This window comes from Lactuca virosa, chromosome 4 (assembly GCF_052849685.1).
Source record: "Lactuca virosa cultivar CGN04683 chromosome 4, Lactuca_virosa_CGN04683_v6, whole genome shotgun sequence".
Classification (NCBI taxonomy): domain Eukaryota; kingdom Viridiplantae; phylum Streptophyta; class Magnoliopsida; order Asterales; family Asteraceae; genus Lactuca; species Lactuca virosa.
In genome coordinates, this window is record NC_136429.1 from 303,451,977 (window position 1) to 303,470,282 (window position 18,306).

At 39.9% G+C, this 18,306-nt stretch overlaps 2 protein-coding genes across 2 annotated transcripts; both read right to left on the reverse strand.

The window, feature by feature from the left end:
- Positions 1-1,144: 1,144 nt before the first annotated feature.
- LOC145106023 (uncharacterized) lies at positions 1,145-1,809 on the reverse strand. Its single transcript, XM_079043073.1, has 2 exons — positions 1,426-1,809; positions 1,145-1,321 (listed from the first exon to the last, which is right to left on the reverse strand). Exons 1-2 carry the CDS (start codon positions 1,807-1,809, stop codon positions 1,145-1,147), a joined length of 561 nt encoding a protein of 186 aa, XP_078899199.1.
- A 4,327-nt stretch (positions 1,810-6,136) lies between these two features.
- On the reverse strand, positions 6,137-6,673 carry LOC145106024 (uncharacterized). Its single transcript, XM_079043074.1, has one exon. The coding sequence runs from the start codon at positions 6,671-6,673 to the stop codon at positions 6,137-6,139; it is 537 nt and encodes a 178-aa protein (XP_078899200.1).
- Between the last annotated feature and the right edge of the window lie 11,633 nt (positions 6,674-18,306).

Consider the following 18,306-nt stretch of genomic DNA (forward strand, 5'->3'; position numbering starts at 1 on the left):
ACGCTCTTTTCCTTTTCCTCTCCAGGTTTATTTTTCTACTCAAATCATTTGTTATGACATTCGTCTTACCAGGGTGGTAAAGTATTTTTCAATCATAGTCTTTGAGTAAATCTAGCCAGTGTCTTTGTCTCATGTTCAACTCCTTCTGGTCAAAGAGATACTGAAGACACTTATGATCAATGAAAAGTTTACACTTAGTGCCATAAAGATATTGTCTCCATATCTTTAGCGCTGAAACCAACGTTGCCAACTCGAAATCATGAGTGGGGGATTTCTATTCGTGGATATTCATTTGTCGAAATACATACGCTATTGCTTTATCTCTTTGGACCAGAACACAACCTAACCTAACTCCATATGCAACGTTGCAGATTGTGAAGTCTTCAATTCCATTGGGTAAAGCAAGAATCAACGCTTCACATAATTGTTTCTTTTGTTTATTAAAAGCCTCTACATGCTTCTTACTCCATGTATAGGTAGCCCCTTTATGGGTCAAGGCTGTCAATTGAGTAACTATTGAAGAAAATGATGGGATAAACCTTTGATAATATCCAATTAATCCCAAAAAATTACAAATCTCAGTGGGACGTTTTGGTCTTTCCCAATTAATCAGGGCTTCAACCTTTTCTTGATCAACCATTATACTTTCTTCTTCTTCAGAACTTCTAATACTTCATGCAAACGCTTGCCATGCTCTTGTTAGCTCTTTGAGTATATCAGAATATCATCAATGAACACTATTACAAATCTATCGAGGAAAAGGTTTGTAAACTCGATTCATCAGATCCATAAATGTTGATGGAGCATTGGTCAGTCAAAATTACATAACTAGAAAATTGTATTGTGTGTATCTTGTTCGGAAAGCTATCTTCTCAATTTCTTGTTCTCTCACCTTTATTTGATGATACCATGATTTGAGATCAATCTTTAAAAAATAGTGGGCTCCTTGCAGTTGATCAAGCATATCATAAACTCTAGGCATTGGGTATTTATTATTCACTGTAGCTTTATTCAACTCTCTATAGTAGATGCACATCCTCATGCTTCCATCCTTCTTCGTCATGAATAACACCAAAGCTCCCCAGGGTGACAGAATATGTCTAATGAAGCCTTTGTCCAACAATTCCTAAATTTGCATCATAAGCTACTTCATCACCGTCGGTGCTAACCGGTATGGTGCTTTTGCTATTATTGTTGTTCCTGGAAACAAGTCTATACAGAACTCTACTTGTCTTTCAGGTGGCAATCTAGAAAGATATTCGGGAAATACTTCCGGAAAGTCACACATCGTTGGTATTCTTTGCATTTCCTTTTTCTCTTTCTTTGCATCAATCACACATTATGATGTACATCTCTTGGTAAACACTTCCTGGATTTCATCATATACATGATTCCAAAATTCACTTGGCGTTTGTCCCTGTATACCATCAATGGTTCTCTTCTAGGAGGGTTTATTTTCACTATCTTCTTTCTACACTTTATATTAGCATTGCTTGCACTCAGCCAATCCATTCTCAATATTATATTGAAACCATTTAGCTTAATGGGCAATAATTCTTCATGAAACTTATTCCTATTCAAGTCGATGACGATGTTTTTCATGCGATCACTAAAAAGTACAAACTTACCACTACCAACTTCGACTATTAAGGCATTATCTAGTTTTTCTAAAGGCAATATTAGAAATGTACTTGAAGCGACATTTGCTTCATCTTTCGCTGCCTCAAGGGTGACTTGGAATGCTAGCTCTTTTATTTTTCGTTGTAAGTTTGGCTTGGCAGCTCCTTTCTTCTTTGTGTAGTTATTCATGAAATTCCCTTCTTCTCACATTCAAAAAAAGGCATCCTTCTTGGTCGAACATTCATTAACATAGTGGCCAGTCTTTCCACATTGAAAGTTTGTCACTACTTCATCATATCTCCTAGAATTCTTCCTCTTACACTTTCACACCACTTTGCCTCGTCGTTACCCCTAGTCTTATTGTTATTGGGGCTAGACTTCGAAAACCTACTCTTCCTATTGGACCTTGAAGATCCTTCAAACTTTCTCTTCTCTTCGGTTTCAACTTTTTGTAGACGATTGTCTCTTGTTTGGATTTCTACATTCTTAGCCACCCAGATGGCTGCCTTCAAAGTAGTTCCTAGCATCACAGTTAGACCATAATCTATTGGTAGTCCACTAGAAAACGTCTCGATATTTTATAGTTTAGTAGGGACCAAATACAAAACTAACTTTATATATTGCAATGAAAGTTGTAGCATACTCGCTGATGCTCATTTCCCCCTTTTTCAGATTCTGAAACTCATTATTTATTTCCAGGAGGTCTCTCTTTCAGCAATGTTCCTTGTATAAATATTCTAGGAAGTTTTACCATGACATATTTATTTCATGTCCCTTTGGCATGGTATCAAAAAACATCTTCCACCAACTTAACACTCCATTCTTTAGTTGTCTGACTGCGAAGAGGGTCTTCTATCTGTCGTAGCTCTTAAACACCATGTCTATTTCAGAGATCCAATCCATTATAGTTACTAGACTTAGATTCCAAGAAAAACTTGGTGGCTTGGAGGCCTTGACGTCCCTGTACAGGCATTCGTTCCTAACAATCCCTCCATCTGGTTTGTTCCTCCTGACCACTCGCCACTCATATTGATCAAAGGTTCTGCTATAGTTTCCTTCTCCCGACCGTCCTTCATTCATAACTGGTTTATTAACTAGAGTGGTGAGTTCTCTTATATCTTCCCATAGAATTTGTCTTATTTCTTCCATCTGTTGGTCCAACATGTCCTCAATCAAGGCTTATACTCTAGCCATCATGATAGGTTCGGGTGCAGGTGCGACGAATAGTACACACCCAATCACACATTGAGGCTTAGCCTGTTGATTTCCGTTACCATTTCCCAGTCCGCTACGAGTTCTCATCATCATGTTCGGTACTCTAAAACAATCGTTTAGGGTACCGGAATACGATTGTTTCATGGTAGGGAAGATTTTATTTATGTTAGACTCATAAGTACTCCATATCACTCTAAAAAGTTACACGCCAGTTATAATACATTAATTATACATTTAGAATCCAAAACAAATAAAGTTTCCAAATCAAGGTCGACAACAGACATTAAGTCTTTCCAGAACCGGTTAAAAAATTTTCTTTACACTTTAAGTTAACATGTTAAGGAAAGTACCAGATTAATTAAAACAATTTGAGATAACATAAGTTATTTCATTATATTAAAATACCATGGATGTCACCATTAATATCTAAACATATGTTACAATGTAAATACCTAAAGGTCCTGAAATACTAATACAGTCTCATCTCTTATTTCACTCAACATCTTTACTACATAACAACACCCATAGTTCCACTACCTGTGATACATATGAATTGAGTGGGTCAAGTTTAGAAAACCTGGTGAGATGCATAGGGTTTTCAAGCCCATAATATTTTATTGATAATAAATCATAATAAAATTCTTGCAAACAAACATTATACGTGTATATAATCTGATGTAAGACAACCTATCCTACCCAATCGATTCTCATAAATCCTAATTTAATGATCATCTGGAAGAATCACATTACCTGATCATTATCTTATTAACTATTTGACTACACAACTAGGGAGCACTTGACCAATGTAAGTCATATTAAGGCAAAAAAATATACAAAGTATTTGATAAATATGGTATCCCATCTTATCTACATCTGTGGGTTATTAGTCCATACTAACAACGTAATTCACTAGAACACCTAGAATAGTCAAATGTTGTCATCTACTCTAGTCGATGACCCAGACATACTTGCCAGTTGTCTGATCTGGGCTCAACATTTCTAGTCATCCAAAAAGAGGAGGACTACTACACTCCGTTTGATGTCACACTCTACCCCAGAATGAGACCTATATGGTATTCATCTCATTTGGAACTAAGCTCCCTATACAAGTCTATGACTAAACCATACAATAACTAAAGGTAATCTATTTCTAACATAGTTCCTAATAAGCGATACTATTACGATTATACAAATAACATGATATATAATTAATACAATTTGTATTTAATAAATACTTTTATTAAATTATGCTCTTGAAAGTAACTATGCACTCACCTGACAAGAGTGGGTGATTCGAGGTTAGGGACAGCGCTTCGCCTTAACACTTTATCTTTTCAAAAGACCTAGATGTATAAAGCACTAAGTCTTAGTATATTTTCATATTCCTTGTGACTATAATAATGACAGTCTAGATTCCTCAATAATCTCAATGTTTACATCAAGATATATCAAACAAGGATTAACCAGGTAAAATCATATCGAAGGTCATGTCCGTTTGGTATACAAAGTATAGTATTTAGAAATCTCACTTTAAACACCTAACTAAATCAAGCCTAGACATCACTCCCGTAAGTAGATCAATCAATATTTGCACTTGGAATCACTGATAAATCTTATTTATAGGTTCATAATAACAAATATGACTATAAATATAACTTACATTTAAAGCATAATAAGTGCATCTTAACTTACATTGTTTTGTAATGAGAACCGGTAATTACATGTGCATAACTCTTACCCGAAAACTTCTATTTCTCCGACTCTCTAATGCCACAGGTCCTCACTAAAGTAGTTGGCAACTAGGGAGTAAAGGGGCCAAGGGTACGATAGAGTTCCAGAGAGATTGGATGGAAATGGTGTGAGAAGTGGCTACAAATGGCTTCCTATTTATAGTTGGAAATTTGAAGGGCACATCGTGCATATTTCTGGGCACGCCACGCCTTTTGTCGGGGGCATTGGCATGGATCCAGCCACTGGCTGACAAGTGGCGAATAACTGGTGGGTTTTCGGTGCGCGCCACGTATCTTGTTGGTGCGTGCATAAAAATTTTATTTTCATCAAATATTCATATCTTCTGTAGATTGATAAAGTCCATATAAAAATCATAAATTTCTCATATGATATCCATTCTCGATTTTCTTTATATCGACGAGATATTCAATTCTCGTTCAGATTACTATTCCTAACAATCGACTAATTAAATTTCGTTCTGAGTCGCACAATACTACGCTGAAACTTCAGAAAATCAAAACTTCCTTTAACTTACATTGTTTTGTAACGAGAACATGTAATTACATGGGCATAACACTTACTCGAAAACTTCTATTTCTCCGACTCTCTAATGCCACAGGTCCTCACTAAAGTAGTTGCAACTAGAGAGTAAAGGGGCCAAGGGTACGATAGAGTTCCAGAGAGATTGGATGGAAATGGTGTGAGAAGTGGCTACAAATGGCTTCCTATTTATAGTTGGAAATTTGAAGGGCACATCGTGCATATTTCTGGGCACGCCACGCCTTTTGTCGGGGGCATTGGCATGGATCCAACCGCTGGCTGACACGTGACGAATAACTGGTGGGTTTTCGGTGCGCGCCACGTATCTTGTTGGTGCATGCATAAAAAGTTTATTTTCATCAAATATTCATATCTTCTATAGATTGATAAAATCCATATAAAAATCATAAATTTCTCATATGATATCCATTCTCGATTTTCTTTATATCGACGAGATATTCAATTCTCGTTCAGATTACTATTCCTAACAATCGACTAATTAAATTTCGGTTTCTAAGTCGCACAATACTACACTGAAACTTCGGAAAATCAAAACTTCCTCTAACAAAGTCAGATTTTGGCGTTCTATATATGCACGAGATCGCTTTTTTGATTACTACGAATTTTTTTAGATTATTTATCCTAAAACTCTTTTATTTTTAATATCTATTTCAGTCCTATTTATTACGTTTCAATGTAAGATTTCACATAGCTATCATATACACCTAATATCTATAAAATTCACATAAACACACAAATACACACACACATACACACACACACACACACACATATATATATATATATATATATATATATATATATATATATATATATATATATATATATATATATATATATATATATATATATATATATATATATATATATATATATATGAGTAATTTACTTTTATTTATTCATAGAAGATTTCAATCGTCGAACAACATACATACAAATTTATAACTATGCCTAGCGATAAACGTGACCGTTGCAATTATCTCTTATTTAGGATGATTTCGTTCCGGAATCATGGATCAACAAAAAAAATTGGATAACGACTCTTCATGTCGCTTTTTGTCTCCCTGGTGAGCTTTGGCCCAGTCGAATGTTTCCATCGCACTAGCAGTAAGTCAATCATCTTAGGTCTTAATTTCTTCTTCTTGCGGTCAATGATTGCTTCAAGCTCTTTGACTGGCTTCTTATTCTCATCAATTATTAATTCAAAAAGTGGAATCATATCGGGTTCCTCTCCCAAACATTTCCTCAAATAAAAAACATGGAAGGTGTCATGGATACCTTCCATTTCAGGTGCTAATTCAAGCTTGTAAGCTTGTTTCCCAATCTTTTGAAGTAAGTTGAATGAAGCAATAAAGTGAGAACTTAACTTCCGACGTTTTTCGAATATAATAAATCCCATCCATGGAGATACTTTAATTAGCACTTGATCATCGACCTCAAACATTACTGGTCGTCGCTTCATATCTGGATAACTCTTTTGAAGACTTTGAATAACTACCATTTGCTCTCGGATGATTTTCACTTTAACAGAGGTCTGTTGAACCATCTCAGGACCCGCAATGTGTTTCTCTCTTGCTTATAACCAAAAACATGGTGTACAACACTTCCTTCCGTACAATGATTCTCTTTGTAGGCAAATTCGGCTAATGGTAGGTGATTTTCCAACTAGCAGTGAGCACTAAAGCATATGCCCACAACATATCCTCCAATGTTTGGATAGTTCTCTCACTTTGTCCTTCTATTTTTGCATGATAGGTAGTACTCAAACACAACATTGTACCTATTTTTTTGCATACTCTTCCAGAATATGGAAGTGAATCCATTGTCTTTGTCTGACACGATCGATAAGGGTGCACCATGAATTTTGACAATCTCCTTCACATAGGCTTTTTCCAACTTCTCCATAGAAAATTTTTCATGTATGGCTACGAAATGCACGCTATTTGTCAATCGGTTTACTATAACCTATATCATGACATGGCCCTTCTTTGTCCTTGGCAACTTGGTTATGAAATTCATGGTAATTTCATACCACTTACCCATGGGTGTAGGTAGAAGTTCCAGGTCTCCATATGGCTTCTGAGGTTGTGCTTTTACTCTTGAACAAGTCACACATTCAGCCACATAAGTTGCTACATCGACCTTCATAGTTGGCCACCAGTAGTAGGGTTTCAAAATCCAAATACATCTTGGTGTTTCCAGGGTGTATAGAATACATGGTTTTATGGGACTCTTCAATAAGAATATCCCGTATTTCGCCCATCTTTGGCACCGAAATATAATTTTTGAATAACTTCAGTACTTGATTCTTTTCTTCGAACACTAGCGTCTTGCCTAGACGTTCTTCCTTCTTCTCATCTTCGGTTAAATCTATAGTCTGAGCTTCTTTGATCTTTTCTATAATCGTTGAAATCATCTCAATATTCAACGATCTAGCACTTTTCCATTTTGGATTCACCTTCCTACTCAAGGCATCAGCTATAATATTTTCTTTATCATGGTGGTAAAGTATCTCACAATCGTATTCATTGAGTAGCTCCAACCATCGTCTCTGCCTCATATACAATTCCTTCTGTGTAAGAATATATTGAAGGCTTTTATGATCTATAAATAGTTTTCATTTGGTTCCATAAAGATAATGTCTCCAAATCTTTAGGGCAAAAACCACCGTTGCATGGTCTAGATCATGTGTTGGATATTTTTGCTCATGGGTCTTCAATTGTCTCGAGGCATAAGTTATCACTTTGTCTCTTTACGTAAGGATGCATCCCAATCCAACTCTATACGAATCACTAAAAACTAAAAAGTCATCATTTCCTTCCGGTAGGACGAGGATTAGTGCTTCACACAACCGCTTCTTCAATTCACCAAAAGCTTTTTCTTGCTTCTCACTCCAAGTGTAGGCAACTCCCTTTTTGGTCAGGGTTCTCATTGGAGCCGCAATAGAAAATATTTTTGGATATATCTTCAATAATAACCTGCTAATCTCGGAAATCTACAAAATTCAGTGGGACTCTTGGCGGCTCCCATTTCATAACAACTTTAATCTTTGTTGGGTTGACCATTATACCCTTCCGGCTAACCACGTTACCCAAGAAGTGTATCTCCCGAATCCAAAAGTCACACTTGGAGAACTTTGCATACAAATTATCTCCTTCTTCAAGACTAATAAGTTAGGAGATCCCTAAACTCATGACTTTGTTGATCATTGGCGCTGCGCCACTAGCATTCACTAGCTCCTGAGTTAGGAGATCCCTACACTCACGTCGTTATTGATCAAGCAGATCTTGCATCTTCGTTCGTGCTTCATTCATCGTAAATTTAGTTGCTACTGCTTCGGTGTACTGAGGTGTTGTACCTCCTTTGTTATTGAGGATTCTACCGCTCCTTGTAATCGTCATGTCGTTCTCTACCCATAGAATACGAGTATTTTAGAATAGTATTATTTTACTATATATATATATATATATATATATATATATATATATATATATATATATATATATATATATATATATATATATATATATATATATATATATATAAAGGATCAAATGAGAACACCTAAAAAGTTGAGAACGCGAGAACTGTTCTGGACCAATCAATATATAAGGGCATATTAGTAATTGTATATTTTAATTAAATTAAAATAAAATAAAATCAATCAAATTCCCTTAAATTTAGGATCAGTTACCAAAAAAGAAGGAAATATTTAATTTTTTATTTTTCTTATTAATGAAATATAAATAACATTTTTATCAAAAAAAGAATTTTAAACTAAAAAAATTTAATTTTTTTTCTTAAAAAATAATTTTTTTCTCCTATTTCACGTTTTTTTTTTTCGAAAAAATTAATAGAAATCTGACCCCAATCAATACATTTGTATTCATAAACGATTTTTTTTTTCAAAAAAACTAATACTACTACAATCACAAATGAATACATATCAATTTACAAGTAATCCAATTCCTTTCTTTTAACCAACCGAAAATAAAAGGGGTGTAAAAATTATCATTTCTTCATAAAAGAATACCTTTAATTATAAATAAATACACTTATTCACATATGATTACACTGCTATTTACAAATGAATACATTGTTATTAACAAATGAATACCCTGGTATTCACAAATGAATAAAAGACTACATCTAATCATAAATAAATACACTCATTCACACATGATTACACTACTATTTACAAATGAATACATTGTTATTAACAAATGAATACCCTGCTATTCACAAATGAATACCTCTCTCACGCATTTCATCAAACAGCCCAATCCTCCCAGATACAAAGCCAATGAACCCGATGTCAAATACGCCCTCCACACCACACAATGCCAACAAAGACAAATAATCCTCAATTTCAATTAATTATCGATTGCAATTGATAATCTTCAAAAGGCAATTCTGGAAATGCAACAAAAAAATGCTCCAGTTGTTGATTTTTGTTGTTGTCGCTTCTCAAAATTCAAACCACACAACGCCAACAAAGACAATCCGCAATTTCAATTAATTTTTTTGTTGACCTGGTGGATGGAAACGAGAAATCAGAAGCTTAGGAAGGAAGCTTATTAATTGAATTTATGTTAAAATGACAATCAAGGAAATCTTACAAGGGCTTAATATCAATCGACATTATGAACTTGGACAACAGAAATACGAAATTGATTTAACTCGAACCTTTTTCCGGCCACCTCCGGTTGAGCTCCGCTGTTTGCCTCTCTGGTGGTCAGTGTTGCCGCCATCGGCGACTACCCTGCTCTTATTTCAGTTCTCGTGACCACACGGCAACACAGGGAGATTGAGAACCCATGTGCGTTCGATTTATTCCCTCTGTATCTCGATTTCCTTCAACCAAATTACCTCAAATTGTGTTTGATGCTTCGAATCCACTCCCGTCTCCTCGTCTCAGATCCTCGTCTCTTCTGATTTTTAAGACCACACACACACCCAAAATGCAATTAGTGTTTTGTTGTTTTATCCGGGATTTTAATTGTGCGATGGTCAACGATGGAGGATGGCAGAAGATAATGAACGAAAACAGTGGTGAAGAAGGTGGGGGTGTGGGGCCGATTTTTTCAAAATAATTAGATTAGGGTTTTCTAGTTAAGTAGAGAGAGAGAGAGAAAGAGAGATAGAGAGAAATTATAGGCATTTCTATTTAATTAAATTATATGGATTTCCTATAGTACCCTTTTTGCCATTTCAAAGTTACATATTTAGCACATCAGTTTTATAAATATTCATAAATGGTCCAGTTGATAATATCCATAGATCTAATTATTTATAAGGTTGTGATATGTTCTCGCGTTCTCAACCTTTTAGGTGTTCTCATTTGATCCTACTCCTCTCCTATATATATATATATATATATATATATATATATATATATATATATATATATATATATATATATATATATATATATATATATATATATATATATATATATATATATATATAGCACATAATAACAGTTAAGGCATATTAGCTATTATGGCATATTCCTATAGCTTGCTAGTGCTTGCGTCTATAGTAATTTGGACATCTAACCTAAAGCATTCTATCACAAAACTCATCAGTCATACCTAGCTTCTAAGCTTAAGTCTAGAAATGTATCAAAATTTCTAGTATGCTTAAACTAATGCACCGATACCAACAACATCCCCATATTTGCAAAATAGATTAAAACATTTTCTTTATGCATTAAGTTGTTGCGTTGTGGAAAATCCCAGATTAATTAAAACAGTTTGAGATAACATAAGTTATTTAATTATATTAAAATACCATGGATGTTACCATTAATATCCAAACATAGGTTACAATGTAAATAATAAAAGGTCTTGAAATATTAATGCACGCTCATCTCTTATTTCACTCAACATCTTAACCTAGATTCTAGCTGCCCTAGTTCTGCTACCTGTGATGCATATAAATTGAGTGGGTTAGTGTAACAAACCATTATTTCAAACCTATGTCATAATGTAGGTCAATTTGTAGTTCTTTTTAAAATAATAAAGAGAAATTTTAGCATACTATGTATATTTACATAATTGACCCTCAAAAATAAAGTATTAAACAATCTCGATTGGGATGAACCAAGTGGTAGAGATTGTAACAAGGTTTCCAAAAATATAAAGAACACTAAAATCCGAGTTATAACAAAGAAGTTTATGACCAATCGAAGATCGGCGACAAAACCGGCAAAACACTGTTCAATGTAAAAACTGAATTTTCAATAAAAGGCTTTTCAGCCATAACAATCCAAATGAAAGTTGTAGATTACATTAAACCGAGAACTTTCATAAAAAGAACATCAAAATCTGACTTCGTATGAGGAAGTTATGATTTTTCTAAGTTTCAGTATAGTAGTATACAGCTAAAAACTCGAAATAAAGATCGAGTGATTTTTAGCCAACACAACCTAAACGAGAATTGAAGGTCTCTTCAATAGTAGTACAACGGTAAAAAGACAGACAAAAACGAACGTCAAATGAAGAAGTTATGAATTTTTAACGGATTTCATGTCCCCGGCTGTTAAAAATAATAATATTAAAAATAAAGTCAAAATTAGCCAACGAAGTCTAAACGAAAGTCGTAGAGTATAATTTTACCTACGCGTGCATATAAAGAACGTCGAAAACGGAGCTCGTATGCGAAAGTTATGAATTTCACAAGTTTTGGGCACAAAAATCGAGAAATGTTGAAAACCGGGAAAATTCGCATGGTGTACCTTCGGCCATGTCACCCTCGCATGCGAGGCTTCTCCGTGTCTGTCTCGTGGCACCTTCTGATTGGACCGAAGTTGTTCGTGGCACCTTCTGATTGGATCGAAGTTGCGGTCCAGTAGCCGTCGAACACGCCCTTCGCACCCTGGAGCTTCCGAACTCGCACCGTGCCTCCTCCTGATTGGACCGAAGTTCGGTCCACTCCTGATCCGAAACCACCGAGCCAGCTGTCCAAAGCGAGCCCTTCTCCCTCGCCACCTGTCCGAACACGCGGCAGCTTCTCCCTGCTTCGGATCCGAGGCTTCGGCCTACATAAGAGCTGCGAGACTTCTCGGATTTTTAACACATTTCACCCAAATTTTCACCTTTCTTCACATTTTTCACCCCTTTCACTTCCATAAACTTACAAACAACCCCCAAAGCCCCGGTATCATATCTCAAACCCTAAGCAAGCCTCGAAGCCCGAGATTCCCGAGAAAAACAACTTTCACCAGTCGAAACTCTGCTCGATTTAAGCCGTTTTTTTGTCAAATAAACTCCTTTCCAGGAAACGAAATGCTGTCCAAATCACCACCTATCAAGTGAGTTCATACCCCCGTATTTTCATAATTTTTTACTGTTTTAAGGGGGGGGGGGGAATACAAGTATAACACAAGAACTTGTGTTATAAAATTGTAGCACCTGGTTCTTGGTATGTATTTTATTTCAGTGATTTTGCATTTTTGGCCTGGGACTCGGTGAGTTGAAGGCCCAACTCGCCGAGTAGAAGCGGGATGAGGCACGGGATTTAAGTGATGGACTCGTCGAGTCGGGTCCCGGACTCATCGAGTAGGCTCTGACTGGACAAAACCCTAATTTGAGGGTTTGTACCCTATTTAAACAACCTTATACATCCTCCATCGCCCCTTTATGCTCCCAGAAACCCTCCATAGCAAACCCTAAGTGTTTTGGTGCAAGATCTAAGGCTTTTGAGTGATTTTTGTGGGTTTTGACCTCAAGGAAGAAGGAAGAGCATAGAAGGATCAAGAGGAGACTATAGGATTCGAGTTTGGTTCATTATTTGCAGTCTTTGAAAGGTATAAAGTCTGTACCTTGATTGCTTGTTTGTTAGATCCCTTTTTGGGGAAGATTTAGGGCTTTTAAAGCCATATGAGGTAGCCAACCATGATTGCAAACATGGTTGGGGGTCAAGACTTCGGATCTAAGTCTTGGGAGGGGTCACAAGGCAGATTTGGGTTGCTTTTGCACTCAAGGAAGGCCCCATGCATCATAAGAGCTTATTTTATGTCCTTTTGAGCTCAAAGTCCCATGCATGCACGTAAAGTTTGTAACTTTACGTGCTAGAAGGATTGAAGGAGCTTAGATCTATCTTTTGGTCAAGTGTTGTACATCAGAAATCGAGGATTTTGGTAGTGGACGTTATCGACTTGGCGAGTCCGTTCTTGGGACTCGACGAGTCCAAGGCTTTGAGTCCCATATCTGTTGAGGGTCAAAAGGAGTCAGTTGGGTGTTAGAAGGGTTGTAGCATGACAGAAAGAGTGACCCAACACATTGGACTTAATTTTAGACCTGGAGTTCATGGGACTCGACGACTGCTAGAACAGACTCGGCGAGTCCAAGGAAATATCCTTATGTTTGAAGATGAACTCGACGAGTTGTTCATACAACTCGGCGAGTCGAGCTTAGGACTTGTTCATCAGTTGAAGGTGAACTCGACGAGTGTTCATACGACTCGGCGAGTCGGATGAAGGTTCATTGATGTTCGTAAGGAAGGGGAACTCGTCGAGTCGTTGCCAAACTCGACGAGTCGAGTCGTGGATAAGGACGAGTAAAGGGAAGGGACTCGACGAGTTGACGGACCAACTCGGCGAGTCGGGTCAACTGGAAGTTGACTTTGTCTTGGACTTTGGTTGGGGGTAAAATGGTCATTTTACCCTAAGACTAGATATCAGTTTCTGACTGAGTGTTTTGTGGAGATTGTAGCCGGAGGATTTCCGGAGCAGCAGCAGACAGAGGTTTCCCGCCCGGAGTATCAGCAGCTACTCGTATGAGGTGAGTTACCTTCCAGTAGGGGTGGGTATAAGGCCACAATGCCGGCCCACCAAAGAGGAGTATTTAGAAGATGATTGTCTTTGTGATAATTATCTTGGTCTGGTTACATGCTTTGGTCATGAGTTTTATTTGTATGACATGTTACATGTATGCTAGGGATTGGTTTCCCTGATAGCGGTCCTTAGGACCAAAGGGTAGGTCAGTACCCGGATATGCCTGACTGTATGTTTATATCTTGTTGGTGTATGCTAGTGGTAGGGGTGGAATAGTCCCCAGTTACCGGTACAAACATACCGATGACAGTTACCGGTTGAAAGATACCGATGATGATTACTGATTGAAAGATACCGATGATGATTACCGGTTGAAAGATACCGATGATGATTACCGGTTGAAAGATACCGACGATGATTACCGGTTGAAAGATACCGATGATGATTACCGGTTGAAAGATACCGAGGATATGGTATGGTATGTGGTATGATGGGGGAAGTCACTAAGCTTTGTGCTTACGGTTTCTGTTTTGGTTTCAGGTACCTCTTCATCTAAGGGGAAGGAGTCGGCGGCGTAGCATCGCATCACACACACACACATGATTTCCGCATGGAGCTTTCTGGGATTGTACTCTGATATGTATTATTTTATGACTTGGGTTTTCAGACATGATGCTTTGTTTTATGAGATGACGTGTTTTCACAGTATTTTCTTATGAATGTTTTTATGAGTCAGTTAATCAAAAAGAAATTTTTGGACTCGAAAATTGGGTCGTTACAAGTTGGTATCAGAGCCCTGGTTTGAGGTACTCGGACACACCCTCGGGGGTGTCTGGACTCAAACTGAGGGGCTAAAAGGTTTTTACAAGGAAAAATGGTTTTCTAAAATCTAAATGGAAGGATTTTAAGAAAGACGAAGTGTGTGATGCATGCGACCGGCCGGGCTCAAGTAAGTTTTCCCCAAGATACCCACACTTGATATGTTATGCTATATGGTTTTGATTCAGAAAACTGCATGCTAGAATAGGACTAAGGATCTAGGAGGATGCCTTGAGTGCCTGATATATGATTCTGAGAATTGCATGCTAGTTAGCGCTAAGGATCTAGGAGGATGCCTTATATGCCTGTTATATGAGCTGTATGTTAGGACTGTTTAGTCAGCAGTAGGATGCCCTGTGTAAGTTATGCATGATTTGGTTGCCCAATGCACGAATGTTGCTTCCTTTGTGCTATGGGGGTTCTGGCCACCTTCAACTAGCTAAGGAACGGATATGTAACAATATCCGCAAGTTAGTTAGGGGGAAGTGGTGGGGACTCCTAGTGCAGCTGATGGCGGAGGGTAGGTCGGAGAGTGCCCTAGGAAAGCCTAGGATGAGGTCAGTGGAAAGGGAATCGGTAAAAGGGACTTGGTGAAGTCGAAGCAATCCTTGATGAAAGTACGGGTAGATGTGGAAGGTAGTATGGGCCCGTACTACTGAAAGCAGAGGACCCGTACTCGAATCAAGGAGGGCCTAGATGGACCCTGGAAGCTTGGAAAGTGTGCGAGACCTCTGAAAGTATATGCGACCCTGACATTCGTATGTTATTTTTAGAATGGTGGTCACGCGGAATGGAGCAGGAGGTTCAGGATCTGGGTCAGGATCGGGCTCGGGCGCAGGATCCGAGCATGTGGATGATGGGTTACACGAGTTCATCGCGTCCGAGATCACGAGGGGTATCCTTGATGCGACGCCAGTTATCTTTGGGTCGATCAAGGAAGGGATCATTGAGTTGATGGAGGATCGCCTCAGGGCGTTCAGGAGTGACATGGCGGCCAGCCAGTCAGGATCGCGCACACTGTCCTTCAAGGACTTCCGAGGGAGCGGTGCGCCGGATTTTCATGGGGCGAAGGACCCCATTGCTGCCAGACGATGGATTGCAGACATTGAGTCTGCACAGTTGACTAGCTTCTGCCCCGAGGGATCGAAGGTGAGGTATGCAGCAGGATACTTGAGAGACAGGGCCAGAGATTGGTGGGAGTCGGTTGGTGACTCTCTGGGAGCCTCGGCTGTTGAGGCTCTGGCATGGCCGGATTTTGTGACCCGGTTCAAGGCGGAGTTTGCGCCAGCTGTGGAGCTTCAGCAGCGGGCCAAGGAGTTCTTGGACATGAGACAGACTACAGAGACTGTGGCGGAGATCACCGCCAAGTTCCGGGAGAGGGCATTGCTGGTGCCCCAATATGCGAGTGATGAGGACATGAGGAGGACCCGCTACCATGATATGTTACGAGCTGACATCCGGGAGCATGTCAGTTTCTCAGCTTGCCCTACCCTGGATTCCATGATTGTTAGGGCTAGGGAGAGGGAGATTGATTTGGAGCACATCCGAAAGAGGAAGGCAGCGGAGGGGCTGACGACGGGGGCTTCGGGGAATAAGCCAAAGGGATCCGATGGTAGGCCGAAAGGCCAGTCAGGGCGGGACCGCTGTGGGAAATGCGGTCGGTCACACGAGGGAGCTTGTCGTACTGGGCTGGGTTCAGGCTGCTATAAGTGTGGCAAGGTTAGGCATTTTGGCAGAGATTGCACTGCCCCAGCTCCTGTGATTCACATATCAGACCTGATTTGCTTTCATTGCAATCAGAAGGGCCATAAAAAGGCCAGTTGCCCCAGATTGACAGCAGCAGCGGCGCCGGCAGTGGCGCCGACTCCAGCGACAGCACGGGTTGTGGATGGCCGGAAGGCCAAGATGGAGGCTCCAGTGGTTTGGAGCCGAGCATTTCAGCTGACAGCCGAGGAGGCACACGCTGCACCCGATGTGGTGACGAGTATGATTTCTTATTTGTATGTTGTTATGTTATGTCGCTGTGATTTTGATATATTGGGTGCCTTGCTTAGGATCGTTCCATGTGAACGGTATCCCAGTTCAGGTGTTGTTTGATTCGGGTGCCACCCGATCATTTGTCTCTCTTGCGCTTAGCAAGAAGTTTCCAGAGTCTTCGGGCATGTTGGATTGCCCTCTAGAGGTCGAGATTGCGGACGACCGGTCGGTACGGGTGTCAGAGGTCTACCAGGATTGTGTTTTGAGGCTGTTTGAGGAGCGTTATCTGGTAGATCTGGTTCCCATACCTTTGCGGGGGAACAAGGTTATTATCGGTATGGATTGGCTGAGCCCCAATGGGGCAGTGATTGACTGCGCGCAGTAGTCAGTACGGATTAGGACCCCTAGTGGGGGAGAGCTGGTGGTTCAGGGCGAAGGGCCACAACAAGGACCAACTTTATGTTCGGCAGCGAGGGCTAGGCGCTACCTCCAGCAGGGTTGCGCAGGTTATGTCGCCTATGTTATGGATACCCGGGAGGCGGGTAGGGCGACGGTGGGCGATGTGCCTGGAATATCTCCGAGGAATTTGCAGACGTATTCCCCGAGGACGTATTCCCCGAGGAGTTTGCGGACGTATTCCCCGAGGAGTTGCCTGGAATACCTCCGGAGCGACAGGTGGAGTTCAGGATCGACCTAGTCCCTAGTGCGGCTCCGACAGGTGGAGTTCAGGATCGATTGGCTCCTCCTGAGATGCAAGAGTTGTCTACACAGCTGCAGGAGCTGTTAGATGAGGGATTCATTAGACCGAGTAGTTCTCCCTGGGGAGCCCCGATTCTGTTTGTGAAGAAGAAGGACGGGTCGCATTGGATGTGTATAGATTATCGGGAGCTGAATAAGGTAACGGTGAAGAACCGTTACCCACTGCCAAGGATTGATGACCTCTTTGACCAGCTACAGGGAGCGTCTTGGTTCTCCAAGATTGATCTGCATTCAGGGTATCACCAGATGAGGGTCAGAGAGGAGGATGTGCAGAACACTGCGTTTCGGACGCGCTATGGCCACTATGAGTTTGTGGTGATGCCTTTCGGGCTCACCAATGCTCCTGCCGCGTTCATGGACCTCATGAACCGCGTGTGTAGACCGATGTTAGACCGGTCTGTGATAGTGTTTATTGATGATATCTTGGTTTACTCCAAGACGCGAGAGCAGCATGACGAGCATCTGCGAGAGGTTCTGGAGACTTTGAGAAGGGAGAACTTGTATGCTAAGTTCTCCAAGTGTGAGTTCTGGTTACACGAGGTGCAGTTTCTTGGGCATCTTGTCAACCAGAACGGGATTTCGGTAGATCCGGCCAACGTGGAGGCCGTGATGAAATGGGAGGTTCCGAGGTCTCCATCTGAGATTCGGAGTTTCCTAGGATTAGCCGGCTACTATCGGAGATTCATCCAGGATTTCTCCAAGATAGTCGTACCCCTGACCAGGCTAACGAGGAAGGCCGTGGTCTTTCGTTGGGGGCTTGAGCAGCAGGCTGCATTCGAGACATTGAGGCAGAGATTGTGCGAGGCGCCAATCTTAGCCCTACCAGAGGGCATGGAGGATTTCGT